This window comes from Eleutherodactylus coqui, chromosome 3 (genome assembly GCF_035609145.1).
Source record: "Eleutherodactylus coqui strain aEleCoq1 chromosome 3, aEleCoq1.hap1, whole genome shotgun sequence".
In the NCBI taxonomy this organism is placed as follows: domain Eukaryota; kingdom Metazoa; phylum Chordata; class Amphibia; order Anura; family Eleutherodactylidae; genus Eleutherodactylus; species Eleutherodactylus coqui.
In genome coordinates this window covers 156,108,086-156,130,487 of record NC_089839.1, presented here as the reverse complement: position 1 = coordinate 156,130,487, position 22,402 = coordinate 156,108,086, and the positions used below count along the sequence as shown (strand labels likewise).

Sequence of the window (22,402 nt, the reverse complement as noted above, 5' to 3'; positions counted from 1 at the left end):
AACTGTTTGATAGTTGTCTTACAACCTCAAGCTGTGTTGGCTTCACACAGGTGGAGGATCCACGGCAAAACGTGGGCATTGTAAAGCATGTAAAATTGCTTTTTTGCTCACACTCGTGGATACGAATTGCTTATTCCGCGAGCGGAGGAAAAATCGCAGCATGCTCTGTTTTGCTGTGGACTCCACACGGATGGCCTCCATTGAAGTCAATGGAGGTTGTCCGACCCGCTGCCCATATGCAAATAACATTGTGTTTGGGTTGTGGGTACCCGTGTCATCGCTAAGCGATGGCACAGGAAATACAGTCAAGAAAAAAACTGTACTGCACATGACGGATGGTGAGCTGCCGCAGCCATACACAATATAGAAAATTCAGGTATGCTGGGTCGCCAGATAGGCTCACGGCCTGAATCCGGTCTGCCTGTGTGAAGCTGGCCTTAGGTTTACATAGTGAGATAAGTCTGTAATTACTTGCTTTGTGACACTCACAAGCTATTTGTAAATGCAAGGCAATTACATCCGGGACAGTAGACAGGTATTATCTTGTGCTTTTTCAAAATATCTGTCACCTACCTTCTGTAATAGTAGGCATCACCATCAAATGACCGTTTTCATCCATCCCTGTATATAAATTAATAAGATAAAAAAAAGACTCTTATCTTAGATGTCCCTGCTTGTCCTCTGCATCCAGATGTTTTCCGCACGGAGCGCCCGGCTGTTATACATCCACATGCTCTAAATTCTTTTGCGGATGCTAATGTATCCCTATAATTAAAATCTGCCCATGTACAGTGGGCCTTAGTATAAAGGCCCATTTAGACACAACGATTATCGCTCAAAAGATGTCTTTTGAGTGACTTTTGAGCGATAATCGTAATGTCATTTACAGCGCAAGACGATTGCTAAAACGTTGAGCGATTACCTTGCGCTCCAAGCGGAAGATGCAGAAGGCAAGCTGGACCGCTCTGTTCTTTATACCCAGCCTGTCATTGGGGAGCGGGATACAGCTGAAACAATAGTATCCGCTGTGAATCCCTGATAAGGCTCATCGTTGTCTTTCAGCATGCTGAAAGACAACTATGAGCGACAGCTTAACGAAAACTGCACAATGTCAGTGCTGTTAGACACAACAGTTATCGCTCAAAAGATGGCTTTTGAGCAAATTTTGAGCGATAATCGTTGTGTCTAAATGGGCCTTAAATTTGTCTCATTATTGTTTTGCAAAGAGATCTCACTGTTTTCACATTGCTGTCAATCAGTTTGAATATGCAGACCTATCCAAGGAGTTAATTCAACTTCAAACATCTGTCAGTGAGAGTTATGGAGGAAAATCCAGAACATGTTATTCTGTTAGATGTTCAGGCACTCGCCAGTCTGTAGACCTCCTGTCGGTGCCTTGTGACTTTCTTCCAAACTTTGATCTTGTAAGAACTTATTATTTTAGCCTCTGCTGGTATAAACCGTTGCATTGCACACATCATGGTTAGAAATCTTGAGCGTTACTGTAGAAGACTTTTAAATATTGATTTAAATGACCAAAATATTCTTTCCAGACTTGAGTAGGTGTATATAATCTCAGTTTCCATGTTTGAGTATTTGGATTGTGAGTAAACTTGTACATTTTGTCTACTTCAGAAACCTTTTATTGGTCTGAGTTGCATAAGGCATTGGCAACATCCAAAAAGCATGTGTAAAAACAGTGACCAATAGCCAGCTTCATGCAGATGACTTGGTTAACTGATGTCTGATCTCACAGCTTGTCCCTTGTGAGTTTTTATTGTAAGATGTTTTAGTTTTACAATTCTATTAACATAGGAGCCCATTTCCAGCAACGAGGTGGCCAAACATAGGTTGGATGTAAGTGGATGGAAGTTACCCAAACCTCACAATGGGCGTAATACACGTGGCAAACTTTTTAAATAGTAATCAGCATCAATTTGTTGAATGCCTAGTATCAGTAATGCATATCTTTTCATTAGTAACTGTCACCTATTTGATCACTGCAACAATACCACCTATTTTCCAGAAAATGCAGCAGCTAAATATCAGGAAGTGTAAGTAATGGTCACTTACTGGAGAGCACTATTACTTGTTCAGCAGGTCATTACAAATGTAAATAAATTGGAGCACATAGACACTGCTGGGTGTTCTGATGTGATTCACACCATGACCCCAGCACAAAGCAAAATTGGCAACTACCCATTGAAGTAAAAGGATGTCTGTTCTTTTCCTTCTGGAGATGAACCTGCCTTATATTCCCAGTCGTATTAGAAGACATGGTAAAAGGTCGGACAGTAGGAAAGCTGGCTTCTAATAGGTTGCACTGTGGAGGCATTGTACCGTCTCTCATTTGCATAGCAATGTTCTTTTCAATTAATGTCTGTGATCTTCAAGAGCAAAGTTTTCAGTGCCCCATAAGCAGAGCTGAGTATCCGATAAAGAGGTACCAGTGTTCGAGATCTGTTACTGAGGACTGAGTTTAAAAAAGACAGCACTTCACAGCTTTAAGCCTAATTCCACTGAAAATTTGAAAATTAATTTACCACTGCAGTTAACATAAATGCCACTTTTTCTACCCACTTGAAAGTGTTTAGGAATTTCAGATATTGAGAGCTGTTTGAATCCTTAAACTGTAGATCTGCTTTAGGCCGTCTCCACCTCACACCTGGGATATCTGCTCCTGACTAGTGGCATACTGCCAAATGCTTGCTGTGGGGCCAGGGGAGTCAAAATACCCCATTTCCTGTCCTATCTGATGACTTGCCAGGCTCCCACTCCCAGTACTACCTGACAATGCAGAGCAGTAGAGATAAGCGAGCACGCTCGGTTAAGGCAGATACTCGAGCGAGCATCGCTCTTCTCGAGTATCTGCATAAAGATATCTCTCCCCCACCCCTTGCATTTGCTCGGACGAGTATGCAGATAAGATATCTGCCTTAACCGAGCGTGTTCGCTCATCTCTACAGAGCAGTGTTCAACTCTTCCCCTCATCTCCTGCTTTCACTACAGCAAGCACCTCAGAGTAGGAGACATGGAGGAGGAATCGTCCTCTGCTTTGTACTGAGCTACTTTGTCAGGCAGGATTATGAGCATAGCTGTTGGCCAGAGTTTAGGGGGGAAAGAGATGGCTATGGATGACATGCGGCACAGAGGTAGCACTAAAACTCTGAGTGAGCACCATGACTTTGAGGGGTCACAAACGAGGGAACAATAACTTTTAAGGGCTACAGAAGGGCACTATTATTTTGTGGGGCCACAGAGTAGCACTATCACTTTGTGAAGCCACAGAGGGGGCACTTTTACTTTGTGGGGCCACAGAATAGGTACTTATATCATAGAAGGGTTACTGAGTGGTTCATTGAGGGTAGCAGCAGAGTGGGAAGAGTGTATAGATGAGTCGTGGCTAGGAGTAATAACAAAAATGGACAACTAAAATCAGAGAAGATGTCACCTGTGATCTATGGAGGTAACTGCCATATAATCACTATCACTGTGGAGAACTGGTATCTGACTCCATTATTTATTATATATTTTTATAAATAAAAATGATTGTTTTTTTGGAGGAGGGGCTTGGAGGTCCAGTTCTGTGTTTTGCTGTGGGTGCCTATGAATTCTTTGTACACCCCTGTTTCTGACATATATGCTGAGTGCATCCATAGGGCTCCATTAGTCATAAAGAGGCAAACTGAATGTCCTTTAGTTTTCCATCTGCCGATATATGTAAGTATACCACAAAAAAGTATGTACTAGTGTAATAGACGGTTATTCCATACAACCATAGTAAGTAAAAAATAAGTACAATATGCTCTGTAACACTTTTTCTTTAACATGGGAGCCTATGGGTGATTGAATTAGCATCTGTTTAACATATACCTTGGGGGCTTTTCCCAGTAATCACCTATATGCTGGACCTCTGTCAGTGTGTACAGAGCCAGAAGTTGACAACTCCATGCACATTGCCCACCCTAGCTTGATGGGGCTCATGTCCATGACTGTGTTTTCACCATGTATTACACGTGCATTGCACGGCCGCATGATATGCGGTGAATGGAGTCAGTAAAAGTCAGTGGACTTTCGTTGATCCAAACACATGTGCATGTAGACACTGCGTATCGATACGCAGGAGAGATAAAACACAGCTCTATACTTTTGTATGAGCTGTGTATGAAACGCAATAGATTGCGTATGGGCGGTGTTTTCATATGCTTCCCTGTTTGAAACCGAGCGGGTAATTAAAAAAAAGAATAACACTGCGCATGACTGTGAATGTGAGATGCACAGCCGGTTTCTGCCGGCTCTCTGCATCATTTTATGCATACGCCCGTGGACCGTAGGCCTTACTGTGTGGTAGGCCATGCCGATCAGCTATTGATGAGCCTCTTTTAAACTTAACTCTTTCCAATCCACTGTCTGAAGTCTGAAGACCTTCTGATTGAAGGCTGTACAGCTCTGATGTCGGAAGACGTCCGTCAAGGTATTCTTACTGTAGATTACTGGCCACTCTGTTGTCAGGGGCCTCTCCAGCATGTCCCATACCGCAGCACTGGCTCTAGCCAGCAGATGGCGCCATTGTATAATGGCAGAAAGAGAAAGCCCCCTAGGAAACCCTGAATCCAAAATTGGATTGCAAAGGGTTAAAACCTCAGATTGTTCAGCGTGTTGCTGTTTCTAGAATGCATTCATGCTGAAAATTGTATTTTAGGAGGTAGAAATTGCATACAGTGCCACAGCCAATGCTTCTATTAGGCAAGATCATGTCCTTTAACCCGTTAACGCTACAGGGTGTACATTTACACCCTGCAGCATCGGGTATGTATGAAGAGAGATCCCCCCACCCCCCCACCCTTCCCTGTGAAGAGCCCGTGTGGAATAGTACATGCAGTTTCATCCTACAGAAAGATCTGGTGACAGATTGCTATCTCCAGGGGTCACAGCGAGACAAGTGATTCCCAGAAGGGCACAATGAGATCACATGATCCACCTGAAAAGAAAGACCCAAGGACCTTTCAGATAGAAAGCAAGAACTAAACTAGGTAATACTAGCCAACGTATATATACTGGGGGCCTAGTCACATGCTGAATAAAACAATATTTCCCCAGATTGGGCCCTTCAAAACCTTGATTTAATTAGAAAGCTGTTGTACTCCAAAGCTTCACAGGCTTACTTCAACTTCAACCGAAATTGTAAGATCATTTTGATTAAATTTATTTTTAGATCTTTTTTTATTTTACAATAAAAGTCAAACATAACATTTCGTACAGGAATGAATGAACAAGGAAACAATTCCGTCATGCTAGCTTACCAACCATTCTATTGCCAAATATATTAGACAGTGCTTCTCAAACTGTGAGGCATCCTTTCTTGTTGGTGAGGCATGGCAGGGGAGGCAGTTCTCACAGGACTGACTGTAACCTGCATTCGCCTGTTTGTGATTTCCCCAATTTTTGGCTTAAGGCCCTTTTATATGGCAAGATAAATTGGAAGGAGCATGCAACTAGCGGTGATATACTGATCGTATATTGTTGGTTCGGCAAGCATTTCCACTGAACAATAATTGGGTAGTTTTGATTGTTCATGTAAACATAACTGCACCTCTAGTCCACCATTCTACCACTGTTTTCAATTTGGTAAAACATATGATGGCGGTTTACACCAAACAGTGCAGCGGCAGATGAATGATGATTTTTAGGGCCACCTGAAAGATCTGATCATCGATAACTAACAATTTATCGCTTGCTCGTTCATGAACACATTTTCACCTAACAATTGTCGTGCAACTACTTTGATCTAAAAACAATTGCTACGTGTAAAAGGGCCTTCAGCAAAATAATTGACCTATTTTCTGCTTATTTTAACCTAATGGGTTCAGGTGACAAAGTTACATTGAGCAATACTTTTAATTTTTAGCATGAACCTCAACTTTTGATAGTGAGGCCCATGCATCTCCATACTCTGTTTGGTGAGGTCCCATCAGAGAAAGTTTGAGAAGCCTGGATGTGAAATAACTTAAGCCTGTGTTTGCTAAGCGGATTGATGCATTTACAACACTGTATTTCTTACTTTTATAATAAATGCAAATTAATGAGCATTTAACTGAAAGAGCTCCGGAATCCATTCAAAATAAAAAGCAACATATTTCAATCTTTCCTAAAAAAACAAAGATGAAGTGACAGCTCGTTACCACTTTAAAGTATTGAGAATTAATCATTTTTAAATGAAATGTGTGAAAAAATGTAAAAAAAATCCCCTATACCCTTTAAACTATTTAGTAGTAGTCATGAAAGTCGTCGTCTTCATCTTCCTCTTCAACTATTGGTCCGTGCTCCTCTCTGTGATATTGTGGAAAGTCATCGTCATCGTCGTCATCACCATACCTTGGCTCCTCTGGTGGTGGGTACGGTGGGATTACATGAACCTGATTGTCGCCAGCACTACGCTTCTGCTCACCATAATAAATACTTTGTACGTGGGGGAAACATAAGAAGGCTAATGTGCTTATAGGTCCTTTCAGTCGATTTTGGTCCAAGCGCAGGTAGGTTAGTCGTTGTGTTTGATCCATTACTGGACACATTAGAGTTATGTTAATTGCTACAAAAAAAAGTAATACGTAAATCAATTTCAAAGTCTTAAGATTTTTACAAGGCATAAAAAATAGTGTGTATATATATATATATTCTCATGCGATAACGTGATTCTATACTGTAAGTAGTAGAAATTTGTAGTGTAACTTTTTGTATGAATGTTTGTAATATTTCTTCATTACCGCCTAAAATTCCCTTTATCTTCTTGCAGGATCAGTGTAAATGTTGAGGAGCCAAAAAATGCATCTACGGTAAAGCCCCATTTACACGCAAAGATGATCAGTCAAAATTCGCTCAAAGGACAGTTTGAGTGACAGTTTTGAGCAATCATTTTGCATAGCTATTAATTGGCACAAATGTCCATTAGCAGCTAATTAACATGATTTGTATGTTAATGAGCCGCTTGGAGATGTATTTACAGAACAGCAAGTGGTCTGTTCTCTAAGTACATGTCCTTTGTTCTGCCTCGGGCTGTCTGCTAAAAACAATGTTATCAGCGCTGCCCGCTGAGAACTCCAGGCGCGGTCCCTGCTATCAGGAAGGATGGATTTTATGGTCACATGAAATCCATCGTTCATCAGAAAAGCAAGCAATGGTAGGATTTAACGCAACGATTATCGCTCAACAGCCATCGTTTGGACAAATTTTGAGCGATAATTGTTATGTCCAAATGGGCCTTTAAACAGCACATAGACAGAAGACTTAAGAGAAATAAATGGTATGCAGTTGTATTTTGTAGTAATACCTCATGGGAAGTGGCACTGGACAAGTCTGACATCACAGCCTACTCAACAAGCATGGAGAGGCTCATAGTACAGAGCTGCCCTAGAGGCTCCAGGCACACTCAGACTCTACAACTTACAAGTTGTGCAAAACATAGACTTCTATAGGGCCTGATTGCATGAGGAGGCCTTTTCTGTTCGATTCTACACGAACCCAACTGAAAACTAATTGTGCTATAATTTAAAGGGAATGTATTACCTGTAATTTTTTTACTAATGAAACATTCTATTTTTCTAACTTACCTTTATATTTTTATTATACATTTTTTTTTAATATTCCCTTATCTATAAATTACTATGGAGAATGCCATTTTGCCAGATTTGTAATTAACATCATTTAGAGATAAGCTTTGTAGCAAGAACTCAATTGCCATTCACACAGTGAATAGAAGGGGATCCATTGATTTTACTTTGTTGCGGGGTCAAGGCCGCCAATTTCCCTCACCTACACCCACCATCGGCCAATCGATTGGTGGCTACTGCTGCATCCTCCTTCGTCCCAGATTAGCTGTCTCTGTTCCCTATAGGGCAGTGATTGCGAACCTTTTAGAGACCGAGTGCCCAAACTGCAACCCAAAACCCACCTATTTACCGCAAAGTGCCAACACGTCAGGGGGCGGGGCTTATTACGATGTATGATTTTACTCCTGTCGTTCTGAAAAAGGACCGAGCCGCTTCAAAATAGACAGGGTGCAGATTTTAACTGCTTTTTGGATGCGGAAATGCTGCAGAATGTCCTCAGCGGAAAATACTGTGGAAAATTCTGCAGCATTTCTCCATCCAAAAAGCAGTCAAAATCTGCACCCTGTCTATTTTGAAACAGCGTTGCCCATTTCTGCCACATGTAAACATACCCCAGCGATAATAGCGACCCTCCCCACAGCGATAATAGCGACCTCCCAGTAATAATAGGGACATCCCACAGCGGACCCCAGTATAAAAGTAACCCCTCCCCAGCAAAAAATAGTGACCTCCCACAGTGGCTCCCAGTATAATAGTGACCCCCCCCCCCCCCCAGCAGTAATAGTGACACTTCCCAGAGCGGCCCTCCAGCAGTAATATTAGTGAAACCCCCTAGAGCGCCCCCCCAGCAGTAATAATAGTGACACCCCCCAGCGGCCACCCAACAGTAATAATACTGACACCCCCCCCCAGCGGCACTCCAGCAGTAATAATAGTGACAGCCCCCAGCAGTAATAATAGTGACACACCCCCCCCCAGCGGCCCTCCAGCAGTAATAATGCCCCCCCAGCGGTCCCCCAGCAATAATAATGCTCCCCAGCGGTTCCCCCAGCAGTAATAATGCCCCCCTCCTCCCCAGCAGTTCCCCCAGCAGTAATAATGCCCCTTTCCCCCCCAGCAGTCATAATGCCTCTCCCCAGCGGTCCCCCAGCACTCATAATCCTGCCCCCCCAGCAGTCCCCCAACAGTAATAATGCCCTCCCAGCGGTTATAATAGCTGTCCCCCCAACCCCACATACTTACCCCTCCTCCTCGTGGAAGCGCCGCTCCTCTTTTGCCTGATTGCTGGTGCACACTGACGTCAGTGTGCTGCCGGATGCCTCCTCCCCCTGCTATCGCGGAACCAAGTAGGAGACGTCGGGGGACAGGGGAGGAGGATCCTGGCTGCACACTGATGTCATAGTGTGCGCCAGGATCAGCGCAGATAGCAGCGCTAAGTGAATGCTGGCAGGGGAGCCGCGGCCCCTGCAGGCATTCACTAATGTGGTGAGCGGCCGGTGGTGACGCGTGCCAAAAGGGATGGCTCTGCGTGACGCCTCTGGCATGCGTGCCATAGGTTCGCCACCACTGCTATAGGGTGTACACAGGTGTGTATGACCCACCTCTTAGGGGGCCAGCATGTACCAAACTTTCCAATCCCTGGCCAGTGCTGACATGATCTGTGCAGAGGTCAATGTGTCAGGAAGTTTCAGCCTATCATTAGGCTCTATGGTCAGTGTGAAAACTGCAGATTTTAGTTTTAAATACACTGGTGTCTTGGGTTAAAAGTTTAATTCATTCTGTGACGGAGCTCTTAACCTAAAACACTCATAAGTCAAATCAATTTTCCCCATTGAAATGAATGGAAAAGCCATTAATCCGTTCTGGATCGCAAAGCTCTTCCATTGATTTCAATGGGGATGATTTAACCCCATTGAAAGCAATAGGACGCCGGCACCCCTGCAGTGATTTTCAGGGAAGGGCTTTAAATATAAGCCCTTCCCTGAAAATCATCCCAAGCTGTAGTAAAAAGCTAAAAAAGAATATATACTCGCTTGTCTGCCGGGGCTGAGGAGCATCTAGCTGCCGCTAGTTCCCTCTGCACTGCTCTGAAGCTTTTCAGCAGGCGGGGATTACAAAATGCGTGGAGAACAAGCGGTGGCTAGACACACTTGAGCCCCAGCAGCGGAGGACAGGTGAGTATATATATTTTACTAAAGCTAGGGATTATTTTCTGGGAAGGGCTTATATTTAAAGCCGATTTCCCCCCCCCCCCCCCAAATCACAGCAGGGGTTGCCGGCAGGCCACTGCTTTAAATGGGGCCACTGGCAGCAGCAGCAGCCCCATTGAGTGCAAGGCTCTTAACCCAAGTTTTGCTCTTAAATCAGAGTGAAAATTCGGGAGAGAGCCTGCTCTCAAGTCAAAAAGCTTGTAAGCTTAATCCAAGGTATCACTGTACATAGATCGTGACATTGACTACTAAAAAAAAACAAAAACAAACACTAAAAATTATTAAAACTATATTTGAAGGGATTGTATCAGAATTTACTTTCATCACCTACCCATAGAGCGGGGTCTCACTGCTTCCCTTTTCCTGTCATCTGCAGTGAAGTTAGAATGAGTGAAGTGATGGCTGCTGGTCCATTAATTTCAATGGGGCTGACGGAGATGGCCGAGCACTTATATTCGGCTATCTTCAGCAGCCCCATTAGAAGTAAATGGAGCGGCACTGTACATGCACAGCCATCTCTCCAGTTTCCTCACTCATCTGCCAGGGACTCAGGTGTGCCGCAGTAGGCTGCCTTCACACATGCAGTAAACGCTGCAGAATTACAGCAGAATTAAAGCCATAAGGAGGAGATTTCAGAAATTTCCCTCACATGGTGCAGAAATCTGCAGTGTTGTTCAAAAACACGGTGTTTTCTAAATCCACAGCAGGTCTATTTATGATGCAGATTTCTGTGTGGAATTTAACCCTTGAAATACAAATGATGAATTGCACACCTTACAAATGTCGGAATCTGCACCGTTCATATGGAATTGCTGTGGGTATGTCATTGTGAAGTGAGTAGGGGGCCTAAATGTTTGTTGCACAGAAGTCTGTTGTGTGCTTGAAGTAGATTTTCTCTAAGATGGCTAAAGAGTCTTGCTATTCTACTTTTTCCTCTCTTCCTTTAACTTTGTTCTTTTCCCCTCTTCACAACTTGCATTTCCAGTGCGGCCTTATAAGTGGTACTCTTGCAGCTCAATCCGTGTCTTCCCCTTTTAGTTTAGTTACCAGTAACCCATGATTGTTGTAATTGTCTACATACATTCCTGCACATTTATATTACTGCCTCTATATTGTGTGTGAAAATGCATTTCAGTATTGTTGTAGAGGCATTTATGGTTTTGTTATAGAACTTGTGAGTCTCCTCTGGGAAGACCTAAGCTTGTGCTCCAATGGCAACACTTCCTGTAACTTTGGCAGCTCAGTCTCACAGCAACTCATCAAAATCCATTAATTTCCGTTTTATAAGTAAGAAATCCAATAAATCCAATTGCTTTCTATGATGGCCAGTGACTGTGTGGTAAGCAGGTCAGCCAAGGTACAGGAGTAGGATGTGTTTTCATTGGGACCGAGACTCAGAAACTCTCTCCTATCAATTTATTTTTACTGCCTTGATAACCTAAGTAACATAACTTCATTGCTATAAATGTTAACCCCTTAATGACAAGGACCTTTTTTCATTTTTAGTTTTCCTCCTCTTTTTTTCTTCCCAACTACCAAGAAGTGTCGGCAGCACTCACCAGAGCCCATACACGGGTGGAGTGGATCAGATGCATGCCCCACAGGATCAGACCCAAATCCAAATAGTCCAATATATAGAAAGAGTCGGCAGCATCAGTGGTGAAAAAAGATTTATCCAAAAGGAAGTACTTTAATCCCCATAGGTCATGACAGCAACGTTTTAAACCCAACAAGGTCTTTTCAAAAGACCCATTTGTTGGGTTGAAGCTAGAGATGAGCGAACGTACTCGGTAAGGGCGATTTCGCAATCGAGCACCACGATTTTCGAGTACTTCACTACTCGGGTGAAAAGATTCGGGGGGCGCCGTGGGTGAGCGGGGGGGAGAAGGAGAGAGAGAGCTCCCCCCTGTTCCGCGCTGCTACCCCCCCGCTCCACCACGCCCCGCCCCCCGGCAACCCCCGAATCTTTTCACCCGAGTAGTGAAGTACTCGAAAATCGCGGTGCTCGATTGCGAAATCGGCCTTACCGAGTACGTTCGCTCATCTCTAGTCGAAACCTTGCTGTCATGACCTATCTGGAATAAAATACATCTTTTTGGATAAGTCTTTCTTCACCACTGATGCTGCTGACTCATTCTATATATTGGTATTTTCTTCCTATCAACGTCGCTGTCTGAGGGCTTGTTCTTTGCAGGATGAGTTCTAATTTTTAATAGTACTATTTAAGGTATCATATAATGTACTGAGTCGGGAGGAGTATTGTCTCTCCTTGAGGAGAGAAACCTGACAAACCTTTAAAAGTTTTGAAGTGGAGGCCCGTCCTAATAGGCAGAAATACATGGCAGCCCTGGGGCGTTCAGAAGTCTCTGGGCTCTGGAAAACCAAATGGCACCTCATAATGAGGGGGGCTATTCAGGACCCCTGAATGCCGATTGGGGCATTTAAATGCCACTGTCCGAATTGATGATGGCAGTTAAAGGGTTAACAATCGCCATTGGCGTGACACTGATTGTGGCTGTTATGGCCAAGTGTCACCTGTCAAAGACAGTTTGAATCGACTGTGTACTCAGTGGGATCAGCTACCAATCCCGCTCCATACAAGCCTTGCACACCCAGGATGTACATATACGTCCTGAGGCATGAAGGAGTTAAATATTTTGTTCATCTGTCACAAAATATTCTCCTAATGGCTCTTGCAGATTATGGTAACTGTTTATTCATTGTGCCCAATCCCAGAATTTTCAAAAATATCCTAAATGCTTCCTTATTGAAGTTGAAATACAAGATGTAGGAGGTGACTACTTACTTTCAAATTCATTGTCCTGCAGATAGAGGTGCTCCAGTGATCGAGGAACGTAGAAGATGCGCTTTAGCTTGTTATGGCCCAGGTTCAATTCCATTAGTTTGGGAAGGTTGAACATGTATAAAGGAACCTCACCAATTTTGTTGTGTGACATTCGAATAGCTGTAAGATTTGGGAGCTTTGCAAAATAATCATCTGGTATTTTGGAAATGGAATTATTCTCCAGTGACAGGTACATGAGTGACGCTGGAAGGCCTGCAGGCATTGAATGCAACTTGTTGTTACAGATGTTGAGTTGCATCAGCTTGGTCAGTTTGCTTAGTGCTTTTCCCTTGATGTTGTCAATATAATTGTTGCAGAGGTCAAGCATGGTAACGTTGACTAAACCCTGAAGATCTTGTTCTCTTACTTTATTAATCTTGTTGGCACCAAGGAAGATCCTTTCAACAGAACTAGAAATAGGCGATGGGATCTCCTCCAAGTCATTGTTGTTCAGGATTATTTGATGTAGATGAGGAGATGTAGCAAACACCCCCGTGTCAATTTTGTTGGATTTAAGTTTGTTGTGGCTAAAGTTAATTTCCCTCAGAGAAGTGGCATTAATAAAGGACTTTATATTCACCGCTTCAATCTCATTGTGTTGTAGGTAGAGCTGTTGAATGCGAGATGGTATTTGAGGAACAGTCTTGAGCTTTCTGTGGTCACAGTACATGGTGGCTATTGATGATGGTGGACAGTAGCATTCTCTTGCACACTCGGTTGAAAAGGGTATACTTGGGACATTGTAATCTACGCTGTGATGGGAATGAATGGGTGGCCTATATGGAACATCTGGATCAGGCTCATAATCCGTGTCATAGTCATAACCTTCATATTGGCACAGTCCTTGTGGTGCAAGTATCAATGCTAAAGCTAGGAGCCGCATGAGAACATCCATAGCAACCGAAAGTGTTGTAATCTTGGAATAAAACAGTAGTTTAGAACTTTGAGTTAGTTGCAGTGTGATTTATAATTATATTAGTCTGTGATATAACATCTGAAGTAGACAGTTCTGAAATGTAACTAGTCTCTGCATATTGCTTGTAGCACTTTTCAGCTCTTACCCCTCCTATAATAAAGCGTGGCCACCATATGGTTTGAGTAAAACTATTCTCTTGTACCTTGCTATACAGTTTTGATCTGAGTTCTTCATAGATCAGTCATGTGTTTTTCTAGTGAGTTGTACAAAAACATTAGAAGAGTTTCAGTCTTTTGTTTGCTGATTTTACATTTTGAGGTTTATGGTCAGACAGCCACAACTCACTCTGGACTCCAGAGGAAATAGTGTGTTGGGAGGAAAATCTCTACACTTCCAGTGAGAAACTGCTTGCATGCAAAAATTATGTAGGGTGCTTGTTGTGTTTAAGGTCTGTTTACTAATAGACAACCCCTACCTGTAACCAAATTTGTCTTGGAAGACTCCTATACGAACTACACTCGTGCCCTCAGCACTGTAGCCTAAAGGTAGGGAGTCATAGCTGACATTCTGTAACATTGTCATTCATTCATGCCTACCCTTAATTTGCAGTCATAGCTATTCATTACGTCTGATTTGCCATGCAGAACTATGCAGATAAGTAGAGTACAGTCAGACATTGTACATTTACTAATTGCAATGTATGAGTAAACTTCTGAGTGAACACATGCTTTCTGATAATATTACTGTACTAATTCTATGGCATATAAAAGCAATAGACTGACAGCTGAGTGACAAATGAAGATTGCTCTGCCATTCACCTGGCCTGCTGACTCTCTATATAAAGCTATGCACAACACTAAAAGTAAGTAATGTGATTACTCAGTAAGTCCTGAGTAATGTGATTTGCATCACCTCAGCATTAATTGTCGATGCTGGACAATTTTACAGCTAGACATGCTATAATATGCTGGGTTTTGGCCCCGTGCTCAGATGCTTATAAAACTTGAGCTCGTTTCAATTCTTAGATAAATCACAGCTGTTACACCTGGCATGCAAAGAGAATTTCTCATTAAATGCAGCATTCTTGGTTTTAGATACTGATATTTGCCTGTATGAAGAAATAACCCCCTGGCTTGTATTAGAAAACTTAAATTGCAGCCATACCTGAGTAAGGGTGCTCCTTGTGTTCTGTGGGATGGGAGACCAGGCTTGTGAGCTTATAGCCTCTCAGTGTGTACCACCGGATGCTGCTAAAAATCCAGCTCTGTCTAGATTCAGAGATTGCCTTAACTGTCTTTGAGGAAGAACAGCAGTTCTTTAGTAGCAAAGGCTGCCTTCACAAAGCCTTGACTTTAGATGCCTAAAATTATGTGTGTCCTCTTATTGTAAGTCTCCTAGAGGGAAAAAAAAAGTATATGCTTTGTGATTTTGGCCGAGTTCAGTTTGGTTTAATCTCTGTCCCTTCTTATTTTCGGTTTGAGGTGTGGCAAGAAATTCCCCGAAGAAAAAAAATCTTAATAGAGGAATATGCACATAAAATACACATTGCTGCATTGCCAGAGCATCACTCTTGCTTGACTTTGGATTCTACAGCTCTTTTTTTTAACTCCGCTAAATTGCCAAATACCATTTTATGATTAGATATGCAGCATTCATGTAAATGTCTGCTTTTCATCAATTATTCTAGCATACTTTTCTGACACATAAGCATTTGGGCATGCCTTTATTATTGCAGCATGCCCTATTAGCGCCAAACTATTTATTTATAATTATGTTATCATTATTATTTTTGGGTCTGCTTTTTAGTTAAATAGTAGGCTACGCGTTGACTGTAGGCTGCCATAAATCTAACCTACGGATGGCAAAAAGAAGTCATAAACTCCATCCAGCCTGCCCTAAAAAGCCACTTGAATTCTGCCTACAGCTACCACAAAGTAGCGGCAAGGAATTTTATTAACTCGGGTTGCAGCCTTATTTTTGTAATCCTTTCCTCTTGTAAAAGTGGTGATTGGGGAATAAACAGTATGTTAGTGAGTTGGTTCATTTAAAGGGAAGTTTGAGAATATCCTTTTACATTAACACCCAGGACAGTAGCAAGCATATATCTACTGTAGGTGCACACTAAAGTTTGGCATCTATGGAAGTTGACAGATCCAGAATTGTTAAACATCATAAAGACACACACAGCGGTAAGATTGAAATAAAAAATTGCTGTTGCGGCTTGCCGGACACAATCAGGAGGTGGAGCCGGGTTGGCGTCCTGACCTCATCCCCAATTCACATGATCAAAATTTGTGAACATGTCACTGCAGACGTTTCCTTAGTAGTCTAACGGGAATCCCTCAGTGTTTTATGTTACCTTCTTTTACTTGCTTCTCTGCTTCAATATCTCCTGTGGGGTATGTACTGACTGGCCAACAGGGAGGTGTGTGTATTCTGGTCTTACCCTCACATGGGCTCTGGTTATTCTCCTGTGTGCACGAATGCAGTGCAGATGTCTGTCTGTTAGTCTGGTCTGATCCTATTCTGTTAGTGCTATCCTTCCGATGGTGATCAGATGCCTAAGTCCTGTTTTGTTCCACCCATTCAATGGTGGTCAGACGTCTGAGTCTTGTCCTGTCTGTTCAACCTGTCCAATGGTGGCCGAATGCAGGAGTCCTGTCTGTTTTTTCTATCTGATTGGGTGTTGGATGCCTGAATCATGTCCTATATGTCTCCACCCACCATCTAATTGCCTGTCAAGACGTCTGTACCCTGCCTTGTCTGAGGTGTTTAGTGTGTCAATTATATTCCTTTGCCTAGCCCTGTTAGCATTTTCATGCTATATGTTTATCCTTCCTTATCTTCCACCTAGAGACAGGCTAGGTTCCTTAGGTTCGAGACTTGGGACCGTCTCTGTTGGGATGATCACCCTGCTTTTAGCCCGGATTTGTCAAGGTGAAGTTGCTTAGGGATAGTGTTCCCTCTCCTATCTTTGTCATTTCCTTGCTTAAGTGTGAACCACCTTTTCTGTCTCAAGCTAATCAGAGCTGGGTACTGAATTTATCACCTACTGGGTATTACAGTTTATACTCTCTATTTTTTAATGTATTAATTAAGTTGCCCTATTTTTTATTAATTTACCAATAAAAATTGCTTTTAGAAGTTATTTTCTGTGAAGGGCTTTTTCCATTGTATTTCTAGACTTCTCTGCCCCAGTGACTTTTTTGTTATGATTGTATGTCGGAGTAACTTTACCTTTGGAGATAATTTTACAGATTACTTGTAATACAATTGTACGTTGCTTTTTGTAAACCTCTTTCCCAATGCAACATGCACTAGGTTGGCCAAAAATACGTGGAATCCTGACCATCACACCTATATGAGCTTATTGGACATCCCGGTCCACTTGGTCCCTCTTGATGGAATTTGTAGCAGAAGATTAGTTTCACTATCAGTGTTCCAGTTCATCTAAAAGGTTTTTAATGGGATTGAGGTTAGGCCTCTATACCAAACTCGTCAAACCATGACTTCATGGACCTCATTTTGGACCTCTCTTTGCACAAGGGCACAGCAGTGCTGAAACTGAAAAGGATTTTTTCCAAACCACAAAGTATGCTTCACATTTATTTATTTAAAAAAATCCTAAAATTTTAGAAAAATTAGCAACTTTCAAACTTAGAATACCACACAAAATCTTGTATATATAAAAGACAAAATCTGTCTGTGTCGGATACAAATGCACAGTTCTGGTCCAATTTGAGTGAAATTTTGCATGAGCGTTCTTCAGCACCAGGTGACGAATACTGGCGGAATTAAAAATTGAAAATTCACCGGCTTCCGCTGTAATTTTTGTTACCAATAGCAACCAATCACAGCTCAGCTTTCATTTTGTATACTGCTGAGGTAAATAAAAGCTGTACAGTGATTGGTTGCTACTTATACTGCTGAGGTTAAACATCGCCATGTTCAGAAACACTCCTTTTTTATGGTTTAATTAGCAGAGCTGCTCCAAGCCTCATTTTTTGCAGAGTCAGTTCACTTGTCTATTGGTACCATTTTGGAGTGCATGTGTTTTTTTTTTTTTCTTCTTTATAATTTTTTTTATTGCGTGTTTTGGCAGCTGAGATGTACAAAAAACATCACTAATTCTACATTGTTTTTGATTTTTTTTTTGTCTTTTATGTCATTGACCTTGCAATATAAATGATATGTTATTCTGTGGGTCGTTATGATTGCTACACCAAATTTTCTTAATTATGTTATACTAATTTTTTTGCAGCACTGTATTCAGAAAATCATAACTTTTTCATTTTTCCATCGGCATGAAGGCTTGATTTTTCCGAGATAAGTGTATGTTTTCATTTATACCATTTCGGGGGGACGATGACGACAATTTTAATGGTTTTCTATTTCATTTTTTCTGTGAGGAAGGATAATCAAAATCAGCCATCTTGGTATTGTTTGTTCTTCTTTCTTTTTTTCTTTTGCTTTAGGTACATTCGCCATATTGGATAAATAACATAATCATTTTATAGTACTGATCGTTTTGATTGTTTTGATACCAATTTTTTTTTTCATTTGCATTTTACAATAATAGCGTTTAATTAGATAAATGGCAATTATTGGATTAATTTTTTTGAGCAAGAGGATTATTTGTCAAAATATTTTTTTCTTTTTTTTTACTGCATTGGTTCATCCTATAAGGAGAATTGAAGATGTTAAACATTGATCACTTACATAATATATTGCACTATTTATGTAGCACAGTGTTTTGTCTGACAGTGCCGCATTCTCATCACTGACAGTACAGCTTGTTACTGTCAGTGATGACACTGCACCTCACAGGCCACCATACATGGCAGACCTGGAGATCATGATTTGACTTCTGATTGCCATGGCAACCATTGGCACCCCCGTGATTAGATCATGAAAGCGTCAATGGGGAGAAGGAAGGATCTCTTCAAACCCTCTAGATGTCGCTGTCTGCATTGACAGTGGCATCTAAAGGGTTAAATCACCGGGATCGGAGCTAAGCTCCATCCCAGTGGTTGCAGTGGGAATGCAACTGTAGGTTGCACCCGAGCTTTTGCTCTAGTTACTGAGTAATCAAATAAATCTTGCTAAAATAGTTGTGCATCTTGTGGTCCAAAGACTGGGGGGCCCGGCAATGACTGGGCTTGAGAAAGGAGTCGGTACGACTCAGAAATGCATTGCCAGTAAAGTATTCTTTAATATCTCGTGGTATCACCTTTTTTCTTTCCGCAGCACCGACTTACTCTACATTGTGGTTTATCCTGGATAGTTTTCCTCAGACGTTATTTCAACTTAATCAACCTAATTGGTCAGATTTCTGGCATTAGTCACCATACAGTTTAGAAAGTTTTAGTTATTTTTTACATTAATTGTATCCCAAATAACTGTACTAACCCCTCCCGCCACTCAATCCAAATTTTCATTACTTAGTCCCAGATGACTTTCTACACTAACTTCCCCTCTATCTCTCTGGTTGCCCTTCCCCACAGCCCCTAGTTTAAAGGGTCCTCCAGCCTTCCAGCTATCATCTCCATTAACCCCTTGAGTGGCACGCCCGGAAATTTTCCGGGACGAGCTCCACTGCTCATAGCAACATAGCCCGGAAGATTTCCGGGCTATGTATCACTATGGGAGCTGCAGAGCACAATGCCACAAGCTGTGACAGTGTGCTCTGCCTGCACAGTCCCACAGAGAACAAAGCAAGGGCTTTGAAAAACCAGCAGAAGATATTGCCGATATGTCGGAAATTTCCGGCTTTGTTTACAGGTTGCCATAGAGACCATCGGCTTGTCAGAAGCAAGCCGATGGTCTCTGTGGCAGGGAGAGCTGGTTGTTAGCTGTCAGAGGACAGCTAGGTACTAGCTCTTACAGCAGAGATCAGAGAAAACCTCTGGTCTCTGCTGTGTTAACCCCTTACATGCTGCAGTCTATGTGACTGCAGCATGTAAAAGGGCTGTCACTGCAGCATGTAAAGGGCTGTCACCATCGGACCCCCGGAATGTGATCAGGGGGTCCTGATGGGTCCCTGTGGAAGTCCCCTAAAGGGACAAAAAATTAAAATAAAAAAAAAAGTTAAAAAAAAAAAAAAAGTTAAAAAATTATAAAAAAAATAATAAAAACACTTGTCTCCCTTTACTTTGTAAAAAATCAAAAATACAATCACACATGTGGTATCCATGCGTCGTAATGACCCAGAGAAGGAAGTTAATACATTATTTAACCCCTTAATGACGGCCCCTTTTTTTCTTTTTTCCGCATTTCTTTGTTTTCTCCCCCATTTAAAAAAAAATCACAACTTGTCCCGCAAAAAACAAGCCCTCATATGGCCATGTCAATGGAAAAATGAAAAAGTTATGGCTCTTGAGACGCAACTGCAAAATTAGTTGAAATTCAATGATTAGACCATTTTAAAAAAACCTGCCCTGGTGGGCACGACAGGGTGGTAGGAAACCCGCCACTCAAGGGGTTAATACACCCTCCACATTGAGATGCAGCTGTAGCCAACAGTAAAGTCATCCCATTTCTCTAGAAACCCAAACCCCTCCTTCTACACCAACTCTGGAGCCACTTTTTTACCTCCCTAATCTCCCGCTGCCTTTCCACTGTAGCACGTGGTATTAGTAGTATTTCAGAAAGTAATTCCTTGCCTAAAGCTTACATCCTAGTTCCCTGAAATTGTTTTTAAGGACCTTCCACCTGCCTAACTTTCTCATTGGTTTCAATATGTACCCTGACCGCTGGATCCTCACCAGCCCCTCCCAGTAATCTGTCAACCTAACTCGCGTTGTGTCGAACTTGAGTGCTAGGAAGACAACACACTCTCTGTCCCCCTGATAATTGAGTATCCCACAACTAGAACCTTTCTAGCCTGCCCAGCCCTCCTATTCCTCTTCTTAGTAGGGCAGATTCTCTAGCAGTCAGAAGCCATGTTGTGCTGCAGCCGTTCTAATCCTGTAATGGAATTCCTCTCATCTGCCAACTTTGCAAACTTGTTGGGGTGCCAGTTCAGGACCAGCCTCCTTGGATCTCTACCCCTCCTCCTGTCACCCAGCTAGCTGCCTGCTTTTCCAAACTACCACTCACTCCCACATCCACCCCAGCGAGTGCTCCGTTAACAGCAAACTCCTTTTCATGACACCAGTGGCTATCAGTGTTACAAGAGGCTTATTTAGATCCAGGATCTGGGCTTCCAAATGCACAACACGCTCCCATCTCACACAGCAGTATACACCTTCAAACCAATCAGTGGGCGACTCGTCACTTGTAATGCGTCTACCACTGACCTGGGCAGCAAGACTTGTCGTCTGGCAGTGGTCGGAGCAGGGGCGGAAGCTGGGACTTTGCCAGCTTCTGCCCTGTGGTCGGATGGCTGCTGGAGGGAGAGGAGAAGAGTAGCAGGTTCCCGGTGACCAGCCCGTAAGTCACAGGTGAGTATCATTTTTTTTTTTCCTTAACAGAAGCCCTTTAAGGACAGACAATACCCCTCCCAACCCACCTCATAGGCCTCTTACTCGCCAAGCCAGAATTCTACTGGACATTGATTAGGGGCAAAACCCCCGAAACAGCTGTTTGTCTATGGTTTCTAGCTGGTTTTCATTTCTGAACATTGTATAGACTTCCAGATTCTGCTGCAAATCCAGCCTGTAGCATGCTATAAGAAAACACGATTTTCTGCCCACAAGCAAAAATCAATTGCTATTTTCCGCTCGCGGGGGAGAAATCGCAGCATGCTGTAATTTTGTGTGGGCTACGCATGGCCGGCTTCCCTTGAAGTCAATGGAAGTCGTCCGTTCTGCGGCAATTCTGCAATCATTATTGCAGAATGGTCGCAGAAGCCACGTCATCGCTATAGCAATGCCACAGTGTCCTCTCAACTGCGCATAAGCCGGTACTCTGGCTGGCACATTTGCAGCAGGAGATGCCACGTCATAACCTTAGCGACGGCGCGATGCCCTCTGTACCGCCCGTGTGCGGGACAATTCTCTGGCCCGCACATTCCCAGCAGAGGAGAAGCCGTCGGAGAGGTAGCTGGGTCACCAGCCATGTACCAGGTCGAACTCCACTATGGGAATCCTGCATGCGCAGTCCAACCCACCTGTGGATTAGGGCAACCCACCCCATGCTTGGGGCATTTGCAGCCATCCGCGGTCTCTACCGGCAGAACCGATGCTTACCTGCAGCATTATACACATACACCTTTGACCAGTATGGGTCCCCCCCCCCCCCCCCTTCCTCTTCTTTTCTGTTGCCTAAACCTTGGAGTGTCCTATAGTCAGGCGTGTCTTGGAGTCCAATAAATCTAGTATAAAGGGTTCTCTGATCTGCTTAATCCTTACCTCTTAAAGGGTTTCTTTTTGGAAGGGTTTTTCCATTAACATACATCTGGCTCAAATATTGTATCTTACTAAAATCTTACTCTGTCATTTTAATACTGTTTTCAAAAATATCGCTTTCAAAAGTTATATGCTGACTGGTGCCCATTGGGTTATTTTGTTAATAAAATTTGTTGCTAATGGTAACGCCCACTGATGGCTCTGGGATGGATGACCACAGTTGTGCAGTACTAGTCCATTCATTGCTCAGGGCATAGTACTCTGCTTGTGCCCACGACAGATAATTCTTTATGGCACTTTCCCTGGACATATGCTGGGTGGAGGAGCTCAAGGGCACTGTGAGAATGGGGTCATCTGTCACATTGACACATATTGTAGAGTATTGTGAAGGTGTGAGTGGCACCATGCATCGTTTGCCCACACAGCCTGGAAGGACACAGATGGCATGGGCTGGCAAGCTTTCAGCTGTTATTTGT

The 22,402-nt window shown here is 42.8% G+C and overlaps 2 protein-coding genes across 2 annotated transcripts in view; one reads left to right on the top strand and one right to left on the bottom strand.

Moving 5' to 3' along the window:
• Positions 1–22,402, top strand: part of CENPP (centromere protein P) — a 277,456-nt gene that overhangs the window by 63,824 nt on the left and 191,230 nt on the right. The gene's annotated exons all lie outside the window — the stretch shown is intronic.
• On the bottom strand, positions 5,191–16,008 carry OMD (osteomodulin). Its single transcript, XM_066596422.1, has 4 exons — positions 15,938–16,008; positions 14,743–14,972; positions 12,624–13,578; positions 5,191–6,589 (listed from the first exon to the last, which is right to left on the bottom strand). Exons 3-4 carry the CDS (start codon positions 13,555–13,557, stop codon positions 6,267–6,269), a joined length of 1,257 nt encoding a protein of 418 aa, XP_066452519.1. The 5' UTR covers positions 13,558–13,578; positions 14,743–14,972; positions 15,938–16,008; the 3' UTR covers positions 5,191–6,266.

Excerpts from the sequence above, each read along its gene's own strand:
- OMD (XM_066596422.1), bottom strand. The coding sequence starts at position 13,557 with ATGGATGTTCTCATGCGGCTCCTAGCTTTAGCATTGATACTTGCACCA. Across the intron at positions 6,590-12,623 it reads GCAGGACAATGAATTTGAAA|CAATTAACATAACTCTAATG; the intron begins GTAAGTAGTCAC and ends TTTTTTTTGTAG.